The following is an 18,516-nucleotide window of genomic DNA, read 5'->3' on the forward strand; positions in this document are numbered from 1 at the left end:
ATTTTTGGCTCAGTGAATCAGTTAGGAACTAATAGATCCCTTCTATGTTTCAGTGGCTTGTGCTACTCTTCTGATGCAAAGAAGCTGGAAACCAAGCATAACTGACAAGTGGGTTTTGACTCATTTTGGAGAAAAGTGAAAAATGTCCACTTTTTTTTTTTAGCTTACTATGAACTGTCTTCAACTCATTACATGGCAGTGTTCTAGTTGGGTGTCTTGTTTTGTGGTCATGACTCTTGCATACCTCTAAAACGCAGCAGAAGTTCCCAGAGTAAAAAGCTTTCCAACTCCTTTACAGCTCTACCCTTAAGCTACTGAAGCAGAAGGTAAAAAGTTGTGACAGGGACATCCATTATCATACAATCAGGGGCTTTAAATGAGGGAAATTCAAAAGGCCGGTTGTATGTAAAAACTTCCAACATAGCAAGGTAAGAAGTGCACATTTGGGATACCCAGACAACCTGAAGTCTGCCTCTAGTCAGCTTCCAAAGGGGAACAACATGGAAGAAAATCTTTGTAAGAATTTGTATTCTTCTGAAGAGACTGCACGCTCTCAAATGCCGCATCCCTTCCAATATCATTACTGCACAGCGTCCACGCAGAGCCATCCTAACTGCATGCCTGTTGTTAGACTCGCTCTGCATCTCTCTCTCTGCCAGTATATTCTCCAGCCCTCCCCCCCTTTTCCTGCCTAAACCCTCTTCCCGTTCCAGCACAGAGCTGCCTTTTTTCCCCATTTCCTGCTGCATGGAGGAACATGCCTGAAACAGTCCGTGTCTGCTGCTCAAGCTCTCCAGAGCAGATCTGGGAATGATTTGAAACAAAACTTTTAGTCTCTTGTGAAATCGCTTCAAGTTTATTAATAACGGCTGTGGCCACACAGACGTGGAAAAGTGAGTGCAGTAAAAAACCCAGAAAAGAGGCAGTGGTGGATCGGCCCATTTTACGGTCTCATTTTGAAACAAAATGAAACTCAACCCAGAAATAAGTAGTGGCTCTATCCTTTCCCCGCCTTTGCATGAAGCTGGCAGGCATTTTCCTGCGATGATCGGTAATGAGAGAGGGGAGAAAATACCCAGTGGATAAAACAGGCCTTTCGGAAAGCTTTGCTGACTGCGTTTTTGTTCTGGGCGAGATGGATTCTATTTTGGGAGCTGTGGCTGGAGTTTAGGCTCTGGACCGTGTGTAGCTCCCTTTCTATCCCTTGCACTGCGCTTTCCTGTCCTGCCTGTTGGCCAGGGCCATGTGCATGTGGAGGGCTGCAGGGACAGGGGTCATTTTAGAATAAAAAAGCCATTTTTGCTTTTTAATTTCTCCTTTTAAAAAGCCTTGTTGAAAAATTTGTCTCTGGTTTGTCGTAATAAAAAGATTCTTCCCCTGATCCCAGCGTTTTTCCACAAAGCTGCCACGAGCTCCGCACCAGGTTCATTGCCCTCCTCGGCAATTGGCTCCACTGTTTCTGCGTTCCTTGGACTCCAGTGGGAAACGGGGAAGAGGGAAACTTTCTCTCTTTGGATATATCCCAATGCTTCAAGGTCTTTTGAGACCCTCTCATCAGAGTAGGTGACCGGGCAACTCGTGGTCCAGCCCTCTCCTTTGTTTCAACTTCTATCTCATGATATCTTTGCATTTGACTGGAAGAACATGGGCAAGATCCTGTTTTGTGTCGGGTTCAGAGCCTGGCCTCTGGCTTTTACCTCCATTTGAAAGGCAGAATTAGTCCTGTGCTGCTTGGTCGTGTGGTATCTGCAGTCACTGGAGGTAAATGAAAAATGCTGGGGCCTGATCTCGTGGTGCTTTACTCAGCATTTGGCAATTCCCTTCAACTGCCTTGCTGTAAAAGAGAGTGAAGAGCCAAGCTGTACCAAAGCCCTGCTCCCACCATCCCAGGAAATGGGCTGGGTGTCTCTGCTTGGTGCTGCGTAGAGCCAAGCCGGGAGAACCACCTCCTACTGTCATGGACAAGCTGGAGACAGGGAAACTTCTTGCTTACACCAGTTTGGTGATCAGCTTAAATCTGTGAAACGTGGCAGCAAATCCAACTGAATTAGCCTAGATATTCTGTGTGGTCCATAGGACTAAACTGTATCAATGGCATCTGCTATTTTACATCAAGGCATGTTGGTTAATGTGGTTGCAGCATTCAAGGATTTCTCCTTTCTAACTTTTCTCCAGCCCCTCCTGGACTACCAGTCAGTTAAACCTGTTAGTAGTTTTTATAGTGCAGAATTTTAACCCTTTGAGTTTGCTCTTGGGGAAGACTTGCATTGCCTTGGTTTAACATTTGGAAATACTGGCTGTAACCAAGCAGTGAATCTCTTGACCAGGGGCTTGAAGGAGAAATGGACTGTGGAAAAGAGAGGGTCACTAGCCAAACCAAGAAGGTGAGAGAAGGCAGGAAGAATTGAGGGAAACCGTCTTGGGACCATGACCAAAAAAGTCAAACCCCCCTGAAAACACAGATGTAGCCCCAGAGTGCTCCCAGGGGCAGGATGAGCAGCATGCCCTGTCTCTGGCATGCCTGAAAGGAGTTCTGCTGCCTCACTTCCAGATGTGCTACCTGCCAGGCAGGAACGGGCAGATGTGGTGTGCTTTTCAGTGGTGCTTGCAGAAACACTGCCAAGGGGGTGGTATAGGCATGCCCTGAGCAGTGAGGTGCTAGGGAAAGGGTATTGTCTGCAGGGGTGTGGTGGGGGTAAGGTATGTATTTCCCTCATATGGGCTCTTGTCTGGGGAAAATGCACACCCCATCTATTCACCAAGGCCCCTCAGGGGAGGACAAGAAATAATGGGCCCAAGCTGATTGAACATCACTTCAGGCTAGACACAAGAAAAAACTTCTTTACAAGTTGAGTGCCAAGAGTTTGGAACTGGCCCCCTGGCGAGGTGGTAGTCACCCACCCTGGTGATCTTCAAAAACCGTCTTGATGCCCACCTTGCTGGGGTCATCTGACCCCAGCATTGTTTCCTGCCCAAGTGCAGGGGGGCTGGACCTGATGACCTGTAAGGTCGCTGCCAGCTCCTAACATAGATGAAACTATGAAAAGATGGATTGGCTTGGAAATGCCCATGAGAAACCTGCACTTTTAATCGCCCCGCAGTCTCACAAGGTAATCTAGACTCAGCAGGAGCCCAGACAGTCCGGCTTCACTGGAACCCTGTGTGTTGCTAGCGGGAAGGTTTGGGAAGGCAGCCTTAGTGTCGGGGCTTAAGCCATTTGCCTGAAAAGCCGATAGCTCAAGAATGGGCTCTAGGTAGGTTCAATACCCCAAACATGGGACTGGAGGCTCAGAGATGTAGTATTCGGGTGCTGTCCAGAACCAGCAAGCTTGAAAGCACATGCAGAACTTTACTGGGGTCTGTGACAGATGCTGGACACGTACCCGCAAGGGGAGCTCAGCCCTTGGTGGGCCAGACTTGGGCACTGCGAATAGACAAGTGTCTGCAGTGGTGACAGTGATGTGGATTGTGGCTGCTGGCTACCTGCACGACTCCTGGCTGCGCTGTCTTTGGAGCGTCTGTCAACGTAGCTGCTCATTGCTGTTTCTGTGTGGCGCTGCAGGGCAGAAGTATGAGCAGGCTGCTTGCTTTTCCTCCCCCATTGAAGGCTGCATGACATGTCACGTGGCCTTCAAAGAGAAGCATGTCTATGGATAAGATGCATCCAAGAAAAGGGAAGACAGACTCTACAGAACCCCTGTTGTCTTGGTAATCGCACGTTGTTCTGGTCACTAGGTACTTGAAACAAACCTCTGCAGTGCCAACGGTAACGGTACCGCAGGCTTTAGAGCCACCTGGGTGCTGGGAACCATGAGCAGCCCCCGGTGATTCAGAACAAATGAACGAAGTTTGGATGCTTTCGGTGGAGGGGTTAGCTTTGCCCACAGTCGTCCCTATTTTTCTAGTCCTTATTCTTCTAAGTATTTAGGCATCAGGAAACATCTCCTGAGGGAAGCAACAAGGAAACGCAAGCAGCTAGCTCCCTGCTTGTAGGTGGCAATTATTTCCAGCACTGAGATCTGGAGTAAAACTGGTTGCTCAGAGCTGAATTCGGACCTGTCTCTGTACATGCAGCAACAGCCAGAATTTCAACATTCATTTCTTCCCCCCAAATGTGCCTTACCGTCTTTTATTGTGCACACATTGCATCAGATTTTTTAGATGTAGATCTCACTGTTTCAGCTGGAATTTATTGTTCGTAAATACTGAAGGTAATTAAACCGTATTATGCATTAATCACTTGCCAGACTTTAATGGTTTAATGCAGGGGTTTGATTTTAAGTGAGAGAATGTGTGTTTTATGGCAGCCGGGTGGTGGGGTTTTTGTGTGTGCGCTTACATTGCGTAGACAGCATTCCTCTATAAAACCAAGGCCGAAAGATCTAAGTGCAGAACATGCAATGTGGAACGCATTATAAATATTTCTAAAAGTGCACTTTGTGGTGGAAACATTTACAGCTCTTACTGCAGTGGAAATTCAGCAGTGACTTTGTTATACCGTCTGTACAAAGCTGCTTATTGAGCCTGTGCTCCATGACCCGCGCTGTGTTTTGGTCTTTAAAGCCCTATGTGGCCTGGAGCCTACGTACCAAGGAAACTACCTGTCCCCCTGGTTACTGGCACCATTGCAGCCAGCCAGGACAGCTGAGCTGCGCTCGCCTTGGTGGGGGAAATGGGTAGTTCCAGAGCAATCTCTGTCAGCTGCTAGTGTCCGAGACTTGGCTTTCTTCTCAAGCGCCATAATAGCCAAAATCTAGGATAGGGGTGGGCAAAATATGGCCCATGGGCTGCATCTGGCCCACGGAGGGACTTTGTCTACCCCACGGTGGTTCCCTTGGTCCCACCTGGCCCAGGCACTATCTGGACTGCCTTTCTAGGCAGCTGCGGTGGCTCCTTCTGGCTGGCCGCAGCCCCGTGGCACTGGTGGGGACCCACGCACACAGCCCCGACCCCAGCCCACCCGGACTCGGCCCAGCCAGAGCGGAGCAGCTCCAGACTAGCTGGAACCTGCGCGCGCAGCCCCGACCCTAGCCTGCTTTGCACCGGCTCCAAACTCTAGGGTCTGCTGCCAGGCCCGTCTCTTGCATGGAGGATAAACCTGGGTGATGGGGCTGTGGAGAGGTGTGTAAAGTCAATTAGTTTGTCCTGGCAACTCAGTGCAAAGTCACTGAGTATGCAAGTTGATATATTATCGGAGAACTCACAGGTCTTTCCTCTTTGAAGAAAGCAGCCAAGTGCCTAGAGCATGAGATCGTTGCACTTAGTATACAGTAAGTATGGCCTGGCTACACCCAGGCTGACGTACCAGCTGTAGTGGTATACTTGGCACTTATACAACAGCTGCATGATGGTTTGTCACTCAAACAGCAATGGCTTTAATTACCTGAATCTCTGTGGTAGGATCATGTAGGAAATGGAGCCTGCGCTGTGTATGTGCCCACTACAGCTGTTGTCTGAAAAACTAAGCCGGGTTGGGCAGTTATTTCAGGTGGAGGGCCACTTACTGAGTTTTGGCAAGCCATCGAGGGCTGCATGACAGGCAGCCCAGGGCAGATAACTATTACTCTTCTAAACTTTTTAGTGGCCCTGCGGGCTGAATAGAATGGCCTGGCAGGCTGCATCTGGCCCCCAGGCTGCATTTTGCCCACCCCTGAACTAAGCAGTGATTGTAAATCATAGTCTGCCTGCCTTGATTGCACTGACCGACTCAAGCGGCATTCAGGTTTATCGGGCTCCTTCCTTCCAATCAACTCTTCCATGCTGAGTGACCACAAAACTGCATTGCATGCATAGCAGGACACATTTGCAGGGTGAGCAGACAGTGGGGTTATCTCTAAGCTTTGATCGGAGGGAGACCTGGGAGGTCCTGACTGGTCACCTCTGCATGTCAACTGCATATTTTTAAGATCGGGTGCAGTATTTAAGATAACCAAGGTAAATAGTATATACCTGACTGTGGGGGGAAGCAGGGCCAGGTTACCAGATGTAGTCACTAGCTTTTGCTTATATATTTATTATACAGAGCTTAATGTGCAACTTTGCCACTAAACTGAGATATTGTGGGAGCAGCAGCTACTCCCGTCATGTTCTTAATCCACCTGAAAACAGAAGATACTGAAATCTTGAGTGAAAGATTAAGATAAAACAAAAACCCCAGGACTTTAGGGAGTGGGGTCCTGAAGAGTATCTGAGGAGCGTTGCTAAATAGGCACGGTGTCCGGTTACTCTACCGGCTGGGGAGTCTGTAGCTCAGACACTGCAAGTAATGAGTTTGTTCATGATTTATGTAAGCTTATTCCATAAAGGAGTTGTTTTTCAGCACTTTTATGGTGATATATAGACTGTAATTAACGGTTCATGGAAGCAGCCCATTTGGAAGAAAGCACATGTAGGGGAGTCTTTAAAATTTAACTACCCATCAAAAGCATAGTCGGAGAGAGGGAGGTGTGGGGCTGGATAGGTTTTTCAGCTTAAGATAACTTTAGTCTCTCAGGGCAGTCTTATCTTCCAAGACGAAAGAACAGGCTTACCTAACTTTGCCGCTAGACGTGGTGGACTAAATAGATCTATACCAGGAACCTGGCAAAATGTAAAATCCCTTTAATACACATGCATGCACACGCATGGCATATAGCACAGGAGTGTCTAAGCACATTTCAAAACATAGGGTATTTTCCACATAGAAAACGCAGGGAAAATACTGTCTTGCTAGCAGTGGCGATAAAGGGCATCTCCCACTTTAACCTTCCCTCATACCCAGTTGCTGTTACCTGCTAATGGAGCATTTGCAGAGAAAACAACTTTCTTTTGTACTTTGCATCGTGGTGACCCCTTAGCGTGTTGTGACTAAGGAGGGTATTCTGTGTCATGCGGTAATTTCCACTCCTGGCCTTAAAATGTAGAAGCCGTCATTGAGAACGGGGCTGCCGACCAGAGCCCTGGTATTTTGTCTTGCCCTTCTCCTGGAGTACCAGGGATGTAGGGCTCACCTGGTTTGCTCCCAGGAGCCGACAGACGTTAGATTCGATGTGATGCTGTAGAGAGGTGAGACCTCCAAAGACATCCATCTAAAATTGGGCTGTAAAAGTGATATCCCAAATGTTCTTTTCCGAGTTGCAGTTAGGGCTGTTTCGATGACTTGCTCTTACTGCCGTGACAGTCCCGGGTGGCTGTTCCATAATGAAGCATCCCTTTTACCACCATGGTAGGGAGCGGACAAAACTTGCTGATGGGAAAGTTGATGATCAAAGACACCTGACTTGATGGCTGGATTTCCTGTTGGTATCAGAATACATTGCACCGAATTGGTCACTGTCAACCTGACTGAGATCATGTGGGCTTTAGGACGCCTTCCTTATTCCAAGTGACTTTTTCCATCGGTCTGTGTAGCTGTGTGTAAAGCTTTGATGAAAGGGTCTAGATCGGGGGTCAGCAACCTTTATTATTATCAATATTATTTACAAATTGTGGTTAAAGTAATGTAGCCAGTCCCTAAGGTGGGCTGTTGCTTGTAACCCAGCTGCCACCCTTCCCTTGTCATTCCCCCGCTGCCATGTGCTGCGGGACACTGACTGCCACCACTGCAGAATAGCACTACGGGTCACCAGTCCCCACCCTCCTTCCTGGGACGAGCCAGGTGCAGTCTTTGTGGGTCAAATCCAGCCTGCGGGTGGACTAGACAAGATAAATGCCATTATTAGTCCCCTATGACTGCCTAGGTGCATAAGATTCCCAAGGCAGAATTGCTTCATGTGTCTTTGGGAAGGCTCGGGAGAAGGCTGAAGAGCACCAAATGAGGGTGGGGAAGTTGTGGAAGGACCCAGCACCCATGGGAGGGGTGTGCAAAGAGTCTTCAGTCTGAGCTTATGCTCATTCTTCCTTTGTGCAGTGCAATAAAGTGCTTTTGCTATAATTTTTAAATAGGCTTTAAAGTAACATGTTGGAATTCATGAGTCCCTGATAACATCTAAATGGCCTCATTAGTGCAGCGCTTAGCTACTGGAGCCAGGATTTAAGTTGTGTTAAGGCCAGTTGTTAGGCCAGAAACTCTTAAAAGCTGCGAGCGTAGTGTAAATATTTAATACACAATTGCCATTTAGGAGATTAACAGCACTCCAACATCTCTTCAGATAGACGGAGTTTAGTTACTGCGCTCTGGTTTCTGTCAAGCTCGTAAATTTTAATCTTGGATCCAGCTGAAAAGCAATTGCAAGCCTTAGTCTTGCTCGGAAGAATAGAGATTCTGCACAAGTTGCCTGGGCTTCAGGACTGTGCTGCCCCTGTTGTGATGTTGATACTGTCTAGGATGACAGCAAATGCCAACCACTTGGCCCCGTTCTGTCGTTACACCGCATAACCGCAGTCATGCTCTGTTTGCAGCAGTGATCAGGTCGTTGAGTCTTTTCTTTTTTTTTTTTATTTCTTTTCCTCTAACTAGGAAGATGATGAGAAGATAATTCAGGAGATTCAGAAGGAGGCTGAAGAGGAGCAAAGGAAAAAAAACGGAGGTAGGTCGCGCAGCGGCTGAGGATCAAGGGTGGGCTGTGGAGGCAGCAAGAGAACGTAAGTGTTCCCAGCTGCTGGCAGGGCCCTGGTTCCTAGTTGCATCTCCCAACATCAGACTCTTGGTACAGTGCTCCCCTCTGCTGCAGGTGGTGCTTCATACACGTGGTTTCAAATGGTAGGAGCCTGGTATTTCCCAAACCGTGTCCTTAGTAGCCAGTGACTGCTGTGCAAGACGTAGACTTCCTGCTTCTGGTCTCAGGAAGGATTAAGAGCGCCAGGGCTGGAAAAGAAATTCCAATTCTTAGCCAGAAGGATCAAAGCTGCACCACCTGGCTTCCTGGGCAATCTGGTAGGGAGGCTTGTTAGCAGATCTCCCGCTGCCAGGGGCAAAGTTGCTTGGGATGAAGAAGGCAACGGGTTATCTTAGCCAGGGTGTGCCTGTGCAGAGGAAACGGCTATCAGTGGGAGGTGTGTGACCCCCGTTGGAAATGCCTGTTCCTCGTCCTCGCTGTGGCAGCTGGTGGTTGTCCTCATGGGGGTGCTTCCACCTGCCTGTCTTCAGATGACATTGGAGAGGGAACAGAGGTTCCTCTGGGCTCTGAGAGCTCCCCGGGGAAGAGGAGAAGGAAGATCTTGAGGCTTCTGCTGAATAACGTGGATTCTAACGGATTCTGATCTTCAGAGTGGACAAAAGCAGGTGGAAGCAAAGAAGCTCAGTTAACCTAATGAGAAATGAATTGGGAGCCACCTTGAAGGAGATGTACAAAACCAGGGTCTCTCCACGAGGGCCTACCTTCGCAGCCCTCGTTGTTGGAACCAGGGGCTTCAGAGGCCTGGCCAGTGCTGTGGGAATGGGAGGTCCCTGATGCTAGCGCAAAGGAGGGACCGAGTCGGGAGCCCTTCCTGCACAGGGTGCCCTGAAGGGAGAGGGGAAACTGCGGTATTTTTAGTCATCCCATCAAAGCAGCTAGGATGAGGGCCTGGGGGAGCAGGAAGGTGTCTGCAGCTGTTACAAGTCTAAAAACGGCGCGGGGCTGGTGGGACGTGCCTTTTGTTTCTCCTTGCAAGCTGCTTCAGTCTTTCAGCAGTGCTCTGAAGATCATGTGCATCCAGAGCTGTAATTAGACTAGAAGTGTAATTATGTGAGGCAGTGTTCTTGGAGTGTGTGTCAGGCTGGCTCCCACCCCAGTGGGTTTGAGTAGCAGTGTTTGGGCTGTGCTATCTTATGCTTTTGCATGGTGGCGCAAAGTGCAGGGTGGCTGTAACTCTCCCAAAACTCTCTTACTGCCTCCCAGAGCAGCATGATGAAACCAGTGGCTGTCCTGCCTGCTGGTGTGTAGCTCTTGGCTAGAGTTCCCGCAAACATGATGTCTCTGAACTCTTCCTTGGATTTACCTTGATTCTTGACTGCTGTGATCAGCTCAAGCAGCCTTAGATCCAGTTGTCCCAGCAGGAACTCCCCTGGGCAGGATAGTTGAGCCTGATGGACTTGAGATTGGTGGGCTTCGAGATGTCTGCTTTTTGCTATAGGTTAATCCAAGTTTCTGTAGGAGACGCAAAGAGCACCTAGCAGGTGCTCATTTCACCTGTTGCTTTCCGTAAGGACAGGTAAGACATGAGGCTCAAATGCCATTTCGTGGACCAGTCTGTGAAGGCCTCATCAGATCCCAAGGAGATGAGTTTGACGATCCTGTTAGCGGGCAAACAGCATTGTCTGATTACCCGTCCAGCAGAGAAGGCCTCACCCAAGAGCAAAGGAACCAACATTAGCACAGTCTCCTTTGGCACACAAGCCAATGTAGTCAGTGGTATCAAACAAGCATCAGGGCCAGGTCACTCTAAACAGATGGATTCCTGGTGGAACAAGCAATGCCAAATGTCATTAGGGACCAGGCTTGGGTATGAAGGAGCTGGTCCCCACCACGTTCAAGGAAAAGATGATCTCCCTTGCGTTGTCTTTCACCAGGCTAATTATGCTGAAGCATCAAGAGGAACCAGATCCTGGGATGTGGCAACACTGACACCCTGTATTACTGCCTAGGAAGACGAGAGGTCCGTTTCCTGACCAGGCAGCGCCCCTGGTACCAGCATGGGGTTGTGTGCGCTGATTTCCAAAACGGCGAAGACAGCAGTCAGCAGTAATCTCAGAAACTCTCGCAAGCTGTTTGTCATCCTGCTGGCGACTGGCCCCCTCTGTCAATGAGAAATTGTCTGATCCAACCCAAGTGTCACAGCACATGCAGACATCAGCTACGGGACATCCACTGTGAAATGTATAAAGAAAAGGGACCAAGTTCTTATCCCAGGGCTTGAGCACTATGTTGTTCAGCCTAACCTGGGCTCCATAGTCAAGACAATGGTACAGGAGATCTCTCAGCTGAGCAAGGGGCACCTCCAAGGACCAGGACCTGGGACAGCTGGGCTGAGAAGGTAGTAGTAGTTTTCTGCTTTTGTATAGGTAACACGTTGCCAGGCCTTAGTAGCTGAGTTCCCATCCGTAACCAGGGATGGGTAGTGCCCTTCTTTGTGAAGCTCCTACAGGACAGATGAGACTAACTAAGATGTAATTAAGGAATGTCACCTGGCCAAGGTGGCACGCAAAGCTACAGCAAAGGCTTGACAAGTCTGAGGAGATGGGGACTACACAACTGCCATTCCTCAGGTGATGGCAGGTTGGAGTCGCATCCCAGCAGAAGGATGCCACTGCCGTGAGTTATGTCCTTCTGTTCTCTTGGTTGAGCTTCCTGGAGAACAAGAAGAAACTGTCCTTCATGCCATCACAGGAGATGGAGATTGCTAGTAGCCACATCTGACTTCAGACCAGGCGAGGCCCAGGTGCCAGAGGACAGAAGGGATGACAAAGTCTCATGTTAAACCACAGTGGTACGCGTGTGCCCCGGGTTCAGGACCAGATGCTGTATTCCCTTAGTAGAACCATGCACCCCTAGCTCCTTGGAGCTATTTGTAAATCAATCCAGGTCGTCAAGGAAGACCTTAAAGTGGCTCACCAGGACACTTCACCATCAGTCAGTTGGGCACCAAGTGTTTCCCTCTGAACATCAAGCTGTGCACATTAGCTGAGGACCCCAGAAAGCAGGATGGAAGACGAGTCCTGAGCTCCACACTGACACCTCTCCAAAGAGGAGAGAACATGACTTGCCCTACGGTAGCTGTGGCTCTTCAAGATTTCAGGGTTGATCCCAGGACCTGCTCTCCATCCCTGCTCTCTGCAATCCTCCGCTGACATAAGAATCGCACAGGACCTGAAGGGAGCATCCAAGCTGTCCTGCCCCCTCCACCCATGTGCGGGAGAATACGGAGGCACAGAGCATGTGTGGTCCAGGTGAATGCTCCTACTCAGATGCCCGGTCTCTCGCTTGCATGCCCACAGTGGTAACCGTGCTGACCAGCTCTAAGATCCTCAGATACTGTAGGGCAGGTGAATGCTCTTTCTGCCTTGTTGCTGCTTGGAAGCAAGCCAGTGCAGCAGGAGGCCAAGGTGGTAATGCTGGGCAGGGGAAGAGGAGAGGGGCATGCTGGGCCTGTGTGGTAGGCTCTCCTGTCTGCCATGTTTGAACCCCAAAGCTGGCAACCTCTGCTCACAAGCCTCAGGACTAAGGTGGTAGGTGCGCTGGAGGCCACCAGGATGGTAGAGCAGCCTGGAGGAAGGCGGCACAGCCTGTGCTCACACTGGGTCTGCTCCCAGCTGAGGGCCGAGCCCCCTCCCCACCCCTTCCCACACATCAGGCTCTCCCAGAGTTTGAAACTGAACCCTTGCCGGTTTAGCCAAGGAGCGAGTCCAGCTGCCCCGGGAGACTTCCTCAGTGCCCTGTTTTCTTTAACTTCTTTGCAGAAAACAGTTTCAAGCGGATCGGCCCACCCGTGGAAAACCCTGCAGAGAAAATCCAGCGAGTTGAAGCCATCCCGCGACCAGTCCCCCAGAACCTGCACCAGCCTCGAATGCCCCCGTACCCCTTTGTGCACCCGCCCTTCCCTCTGCCGCCTGTCCGCCCATTGTACAACAACATCCCCCTCAACATGGGGCCCATCCCCGCCCCGTACGTGCCCCCCTTGCCCAACATGCGGGTGAACTACGACTTCCCCCAGATCAACGTCCCGCTAGAGCACAACTTGCCTATGCACTTTGGTCCACAGCCTCGGCATCGATTCTGACCCAGGTCCAACAGCACTAGTAGTGGAGTCACTGCAGGGAGAAGCCCCCCCTCGCACCCTCTTTTCCCCAGCGCGACGTCCTCACTGCCAGGGGAGTAGCTGGAGACGCCCTTCCTTTGTATCTAGAGATCCAGATCTTTGTAATTAAACACTTAGTAATGAAATGCTCTGTTCCCTTGAAACGGCTGCCCCCCTGCTCAGCCTCTGGAGCAGAGTGGCCACACAGGCCTGCAGAGCTCAGGTATTGCCTCACGGAGGGTCTGCCTCCAGGACAGGCGTCCCGCTGCTTTTCGTTTCGCAAAGGCTGTTGGCTGGCTCTTGAGATGGACAGTGGCAGGTTCAGTATGGAGCGCAGGGGCAGAACAGTGCTGCTAAACACTTACCGTGTTACTCGAATCTAAGACTAGGCCCTCCCCTCCCCCACCTCCCATTCAGCATGGATTTGAGTGCAAGGTGGGGCGAGGGCGGGTGGCTGCTGTGGCTCTGGCTTCAGCCCCGAGCCCAAGTCGGTGCCAGACTTGGAGGCACAGTAGCTGCCTGCCCCCGCAGCCAGGAAGGGGGCAGTGGCTGCAAGGGGAAGGTGCTGTGGGGGGCAGGCAGCACAGGGAAGAAGTCACAACTTTTGCAGTAGGTGGCTGTTGCCCTCCAGCAGATGGGCATTTGGATACAAAGCAGAAGTGTCATGCTGGGATGCAGCAACTGTCTTGCTGCAAAATTCCTGCTCAGCCCACAGTGCAGAATACCAAGGAAGGAGGCCCTGGGTGTGTAAGATGATTTAGGGCATCTGGGTTCTTGGGGGTTGAGGTTGAGGGGACCCAGGCTCCCCTGCAGTGGCTCCAGCTGGGCTTTCAGGTATCTCCAGTCAGTTCTAAAGATCTCGGTTGCAGTCGTAGCTTCCTGCCCTGTCAGTCCTTTAAACCGCACTGATTTCTAGTGCCGCTTACAGGATTAATGCTGCAGCCTAGCCACTTGCAGCATTTCTGACTTGAAAACCAACGTTTTGGCTTCAGTGGCTCCGGAAGACCTCCTTCAACCATGAGCTCTGACGTTGCCGTTTCTGGCAAAACGGGTGCGTAGAATAGACGGGTTTCCTTTAAGAAGCAATATCCACCAAGCTAGCTCCTGCAACTGCCCTTGCCCTTAGCTGCGTCCTCCGTTTAGGACTGGTTCGCTTGAGCTGGCAGCAGCCTGTAACTCAGGAGAGGTCTTGCAGGTTGGCTGTAGCCTGCGTGTAAGTCGAGCGGAGGATGTGGATGTGTGGGGTGGGCTCCCTGGTACATGCTATGGTTGTTGCCACATTGGAAGCCCAAGTCTGCCCAAATTCTGGCTGTAGCAACTGGTTTGAACCCACCCTTTTTAAAATGGGAACTGGGAGAGGACATAGTAGGGTTTTCAGTAAAACTAGACTGTGATGCAGTAATTCTCCAAATCCTTGGTTTCTGTTCCCATTGTCCACTCTCATCTTTGGGGAGCAGGTTAACATCCCGTCTTTGATTCCTTCTCTAAGTTAACACCAAGGATTTCTTTACAAGTGAAATTCTCCGTCTCTAGATACAGGAGTCCCGTCTGCCTCTTCATTCCCCCTGTGCAAGCTGCGATCTCTGAATATTGAACAAGCAGAGAATCGGGGCTATAGAGGCTGGCAGCCGCAGGAAGCTTTATATCATGTCACGGGCTGTGAAAGGGGAAGAAAGAACTAGGGTGACCGGTGATTAGATGGTAGGGTGCTCCCAGAGGATATGTGGCAGCCTCTGCCGTGGCTTTGAGCAGTTTCCTGCTGGGCAGAGGACGATGACTTCACTCCTGTCTGTGGGCTTGGTGGCTCCAAGATACACCCCAGCCCCAGCAATTTCTCCTCACACTCTCACTTTATATAGGCTGAAATACACCGTGCTCAGTGAATGTTCCAGCCCCTCCGAGTACCGTCATCTCTGTTGCATTAGTTACCAAGGGGTGAACTCGTCAACATTGCTGCTAAAGTTTTTAGTATTTTAAACAAGAGCACAGGGGCCGTAGTGGCCCCTTGAATACTGCTTGATTGTTTTATTCAGGTTGAACTCTACATCTTTCATACAAAATAGCCAGGGGCAGCTGAGTTGTTGCGCTGTTGGGACTGGGGAGGTGTAAAGCGGTGGTTGGATTTGCTCTTGTAAAGTTGGTGATTCTTCCAGTTTGTTAGTAGCCAGATGGAAGGGGCTTGACCACGTTCCCTCCTCTCCTGGAGGCTCCCACCAGGCAGAAGAAGCTGTGGCCGGAGGGTAAGTCCTGTCATTTCATAGCTGCTTCAAGAACCTCCCCAGGGGAGGGCACTGTATGTCCTGCTCCTTTCCTCTCTCCGGCTGGAGCTGGAGCTCAGCTTCTTGGCATAGCCTCATCTGCTCACACCTGGTGCTCCCGGTCAGCCTCAGCTTTTGCTCCAGGGCCTGGGGACACTACAAGCATCGCACCCCGTGGTGCTGTGCTACGTCCTATGTGCCCAGCTGGGGAGGGACGCTCATGTATTTTGAAAGGAAGTCTCGCTCATCTGCTGGAAGACTATGCACACAACTGGAGTAAGGAGGGCGGGAGTTGAGTTTTCATTATTCATTGTAGGAACAAAGCAACGCAGGTCCAGGCACAGTGGAAATCAGTCGGTGCCAGCTCTGTGATGCCCCAAACCTGCGTTGCCATTAGCTAGATCTCCTAAGCAGCACGGAGCCTCTTGAACAAGGGCTGCTTCGTGTGCGTGGTGTTCAGCTCGTGGCTGTCCCGACCACTACACGTAAAGCTGACCTGGAGCCTTTCCTGTGGATGAGTGAGAAGCAGTTGTCTTTTACAGCAATGAATTCCTATCTTTAGCAAAGAACCAAATCGTCTTGTAGTTCTGCGGTTGAACCTCTGAAGGCTTTCCATTACGTTTTGTCACGGCGAGATTCTCTTGGCTGCCTTCGCATGCCGCCTCTGCGGGCACTGGTGGTTCAGTGAATAGAAAAGATGTGAGGGTGGGGAGTGGATCCCCGAGCTGACTGCCTAGTGGCTGTGGCCTTCACGTGAAACAAGCCTGGTCCCCTGGAATGACTCCGCTGCTTCTCATCTCACCCATGTGATTCCTAAACAAAGCAGTCACTCTCCAAAAAAGCCAGTGGTAATTCTCTCCAACCCAGTGCCTTTTTGGGGGTAGGAGGGAGGGAAGTGTGTCCCTTATTCTTCATGTGTTGCACAAGGCCTCCTTATACATTTTTCTGATCAAGCACAATTACAGTTAACGCAGAGCAGTTTGCCATGTTGCCACTTCCAGCAGTGGAAGAGGCAGAGCAGGAATAGCTGCACAGCAAGACAAACCCTCCACTCAAAAATCGGATGTTAGGAATCGTTGGCTTGATGTGGTCGCGCTTCTCCCTGCAGGTACACTAGACCTGTCGCTCCCAGCTGTGCACTTGCTGTGAAGCCCATTGAGGCTGCATCTCTAACATTTATCACATTTAACTTGCTTGCAGCTCCAGTTTGGGTGCAGATAGTCTCTTCAGCCTAAAGTGGAAAGGTTTCTTCTACATGCAGTTAACTGTCCCTTTGCAGTTCCCCTCTTTGCAGTCTGAATTCATGCAGATAGCAAAGGTGTTTGGATTAGTTGCTTGAGTCGAGTGCAGTCTCAGCAGTCTTATCACAGATGTTAGTGGGGTGTGGAGAAAAGAAGTAGCTTCACAATGCACAGAGGCTTTTACAATGAAGCCATGTGGGAACAATGGAGCTTAGACCAGGGCAAATTCTTGACATCTGGGAGCCAGGCTATAGTACAAGTTTACTCGGGGGCTGGCTGGTGAGCTGCCCTCAGCCAGGCTATTTTTGTCTTGCGCCCACAGGGGGGGAATAGAGGCCCTGTAAAGACAGTGTTGTTCAGAGTCAGTTAGCACGTCCTACCCCCCAGCAGTGCTCACTTGCTTGAGGTTGCACTGTACCAGCTGGGCTGGGAAAGAAGGGAGACTGTGATCAGGGTTATAAGGCTAAAGTATTGTGCAGAAGTGGGAGACTATTGGACTATGCAAGTAGTCCTAGGCACCTTATTTCTGCCCTTGCACCTCCACTTAGTTGCATCACCTCTCTGATCCCCATGAAAGGCCCCAGAGCCTCGCTCCCTGCGGGCTGCTCGCCAGGCCGGCTGCAGAGACAGCTGAGCCAGAGAACCAGGCTGCTTTACACGGCCCTGTGCAGCTGGGTCCAGCTGTTTTGTAGGCCACCGGCTACCACTTGGATGCCTTGGTTTAGCCCATTAACAAATCTAATGACCCATCTCGCAGGTTTGTAGTAATTCAACTGTGTTTTTCTTTCAGTCAGGTCGGGGAGTCTTGAGATGGGAGGAGAAACATTAAGTGCCGTAGCCAAGGCAAGTCCCAGTGCGTGTAGTTATTCTGCTGTTGATCTTGAACATTAAAGGCAAGCCCTGGTCCCACCCCATGAGCAAGCCCTGGACCCTCTGGGTATGAGCACAGTGGGTCCTACTCTTCCCTCGATGTACAGGCCCCTGTTTGAGGCCGGTGGCACAGTGCAGCCCTTGATGTGATGGCCAGGAGGTGCTACCAATGTCTTTGCAGTGTGTGCACGAGTGGTTCTTGCCAGCTGGGAAATGTGTTTGGAGTCCTAATGGAAGCCCATGTAGCTGGGGGGAGAGAGACCCATCTCCCCCTTCTCTGTAGCAAGGGCCTGTGTTTCCCAAGAGGAGAGAAGCTGGCGCTCAGCCCTCCCGAAGCAACACACTGCTCCATTAGCGGCTGCAGTGAGCCGGGCCATGCAAGGAGCCCAGGTGAGCTCTTCATCCAGCCTCCCTCCCTTCACCTTCCAGCCCTTGCTCTATCTAGGCTGATGCTGTGAGCACAAAACAAATTCTGAACTAGGGATTTCCCTGCAGCCAGAGGGACGTGGGGCTGCCCCTTCCCTACCATCTCACCAGTGATTTGTGAGCAGTTCATAGGCTTTGCTGTCTCTCGGGCTAATGGGGACGCTTAGGTCCTTACTACTCACCATTTAATCACAGTTAACAGAAAAGTCTTAGATTCTTCCGACTTTTATGTCCTCCTCCCCACACTTCTTTAAATCCTGCTCTTTACAGGAGAAGTGTCCAGTGTGCCCATGTTGATATTGTAACAGGTACTTTTTATGATCGATTGGAGCATCCCATTTTACTTGCCTTAAAGGTGGAGAGAGGAACCTAGTATTTGCACTTAGCAAAACATTATATTAAAAAAAAAGAAAACCCTGTAAAAATAAATTGTGCATGTTCTGCAACTTTGTATAACAATAGCTGAAAAAATGAATAGGTGGTTTATTACAAAAATATTTTTCTTTACCTTCTGTTAGTAAACGGTTCTAATATCCTGTGTGTACAAAGTTCCTGTATTATACTGTAATTTGAATTTTTTGTAAATAAATTTGTGCACTCTGACTTCCTCTCCTCTGCTTTCCTTGCTACACAAATGTTCTTCCACGAGAAGTGTGCCAGGTTTGACTGAAGGATAATTATAGGCAGCGGCAGATAGGAGAGTGACTACAATTGTTCTGTCAGATTGTAGCCTGAGTGGTTAAAAAACTGTAAAAGTTGCAAAGCAAAACATTTGACCCTGCTATAAAAGCTTAATTTGTTCCAAATGCCTGAGAGGAAAGCTGCAGTGGAATATAAAATGGTTTCCAGGCCTGGGCCAGGGATCTGAAGTAGTGCTTTGAAAGGAGAGCGAGTTCACATGCCTGGTACAGATGTAGCCTGTATAAATACTAAGCCATAGTCAACAGTGTTTGCTGGCTGCTTTATGTGAACGTCTGTAATATAAATAGCAAGGGGGAAATGGGAAATGTATTGTTTGCTTGGAG

General features: G+C 50.0%; 1 protein-coding gene across 1 annotated transcript in view; it reads left to right on the plus strand.

Moving 5' to 3' along the window:
• The window catches only part of RNF216 (ring finger protein 216), a 97,715-nt gene extending 79,621 nt beyond the window's left edge, over positions 1-18,094 (plus strand). Inside the window, exons 15-17 of the mRNA XM_019541996.1 lie at positions 8,438-8,507; positions 12,359-16,568; positions 16,843-18,094. Of these exons, the coding sequence (XP_019397541.1) occupies positions 8,438-8,507; positions 12,359-12,678 (390 nt within the window). The 3' untranslated portion in view covers positions 12,679-16,568; positions 16,843-18,094. The remainder of the gene's footprint in view (positions 1-8,437; positions 8,508-12,358; positions 16,569-16,842) is intronic.
• Positions 18,095-18,516: the final 422 nt, after the last annotated feature.

Source organism: Crocodylus porosus, unplaced genomic scaffold (assembly GCF_001723895.1).
Source record: "Crocodylus porosus isolate Cpor-Errol unplaced genomic scaffold, CroPor_comp1, whole genome shotgun sequence".
NCBI lineage: Eukaryota > Metazoa > Chordata > Crocodylia > Crocodylidae > Crocodylus > Crocodylus porosus.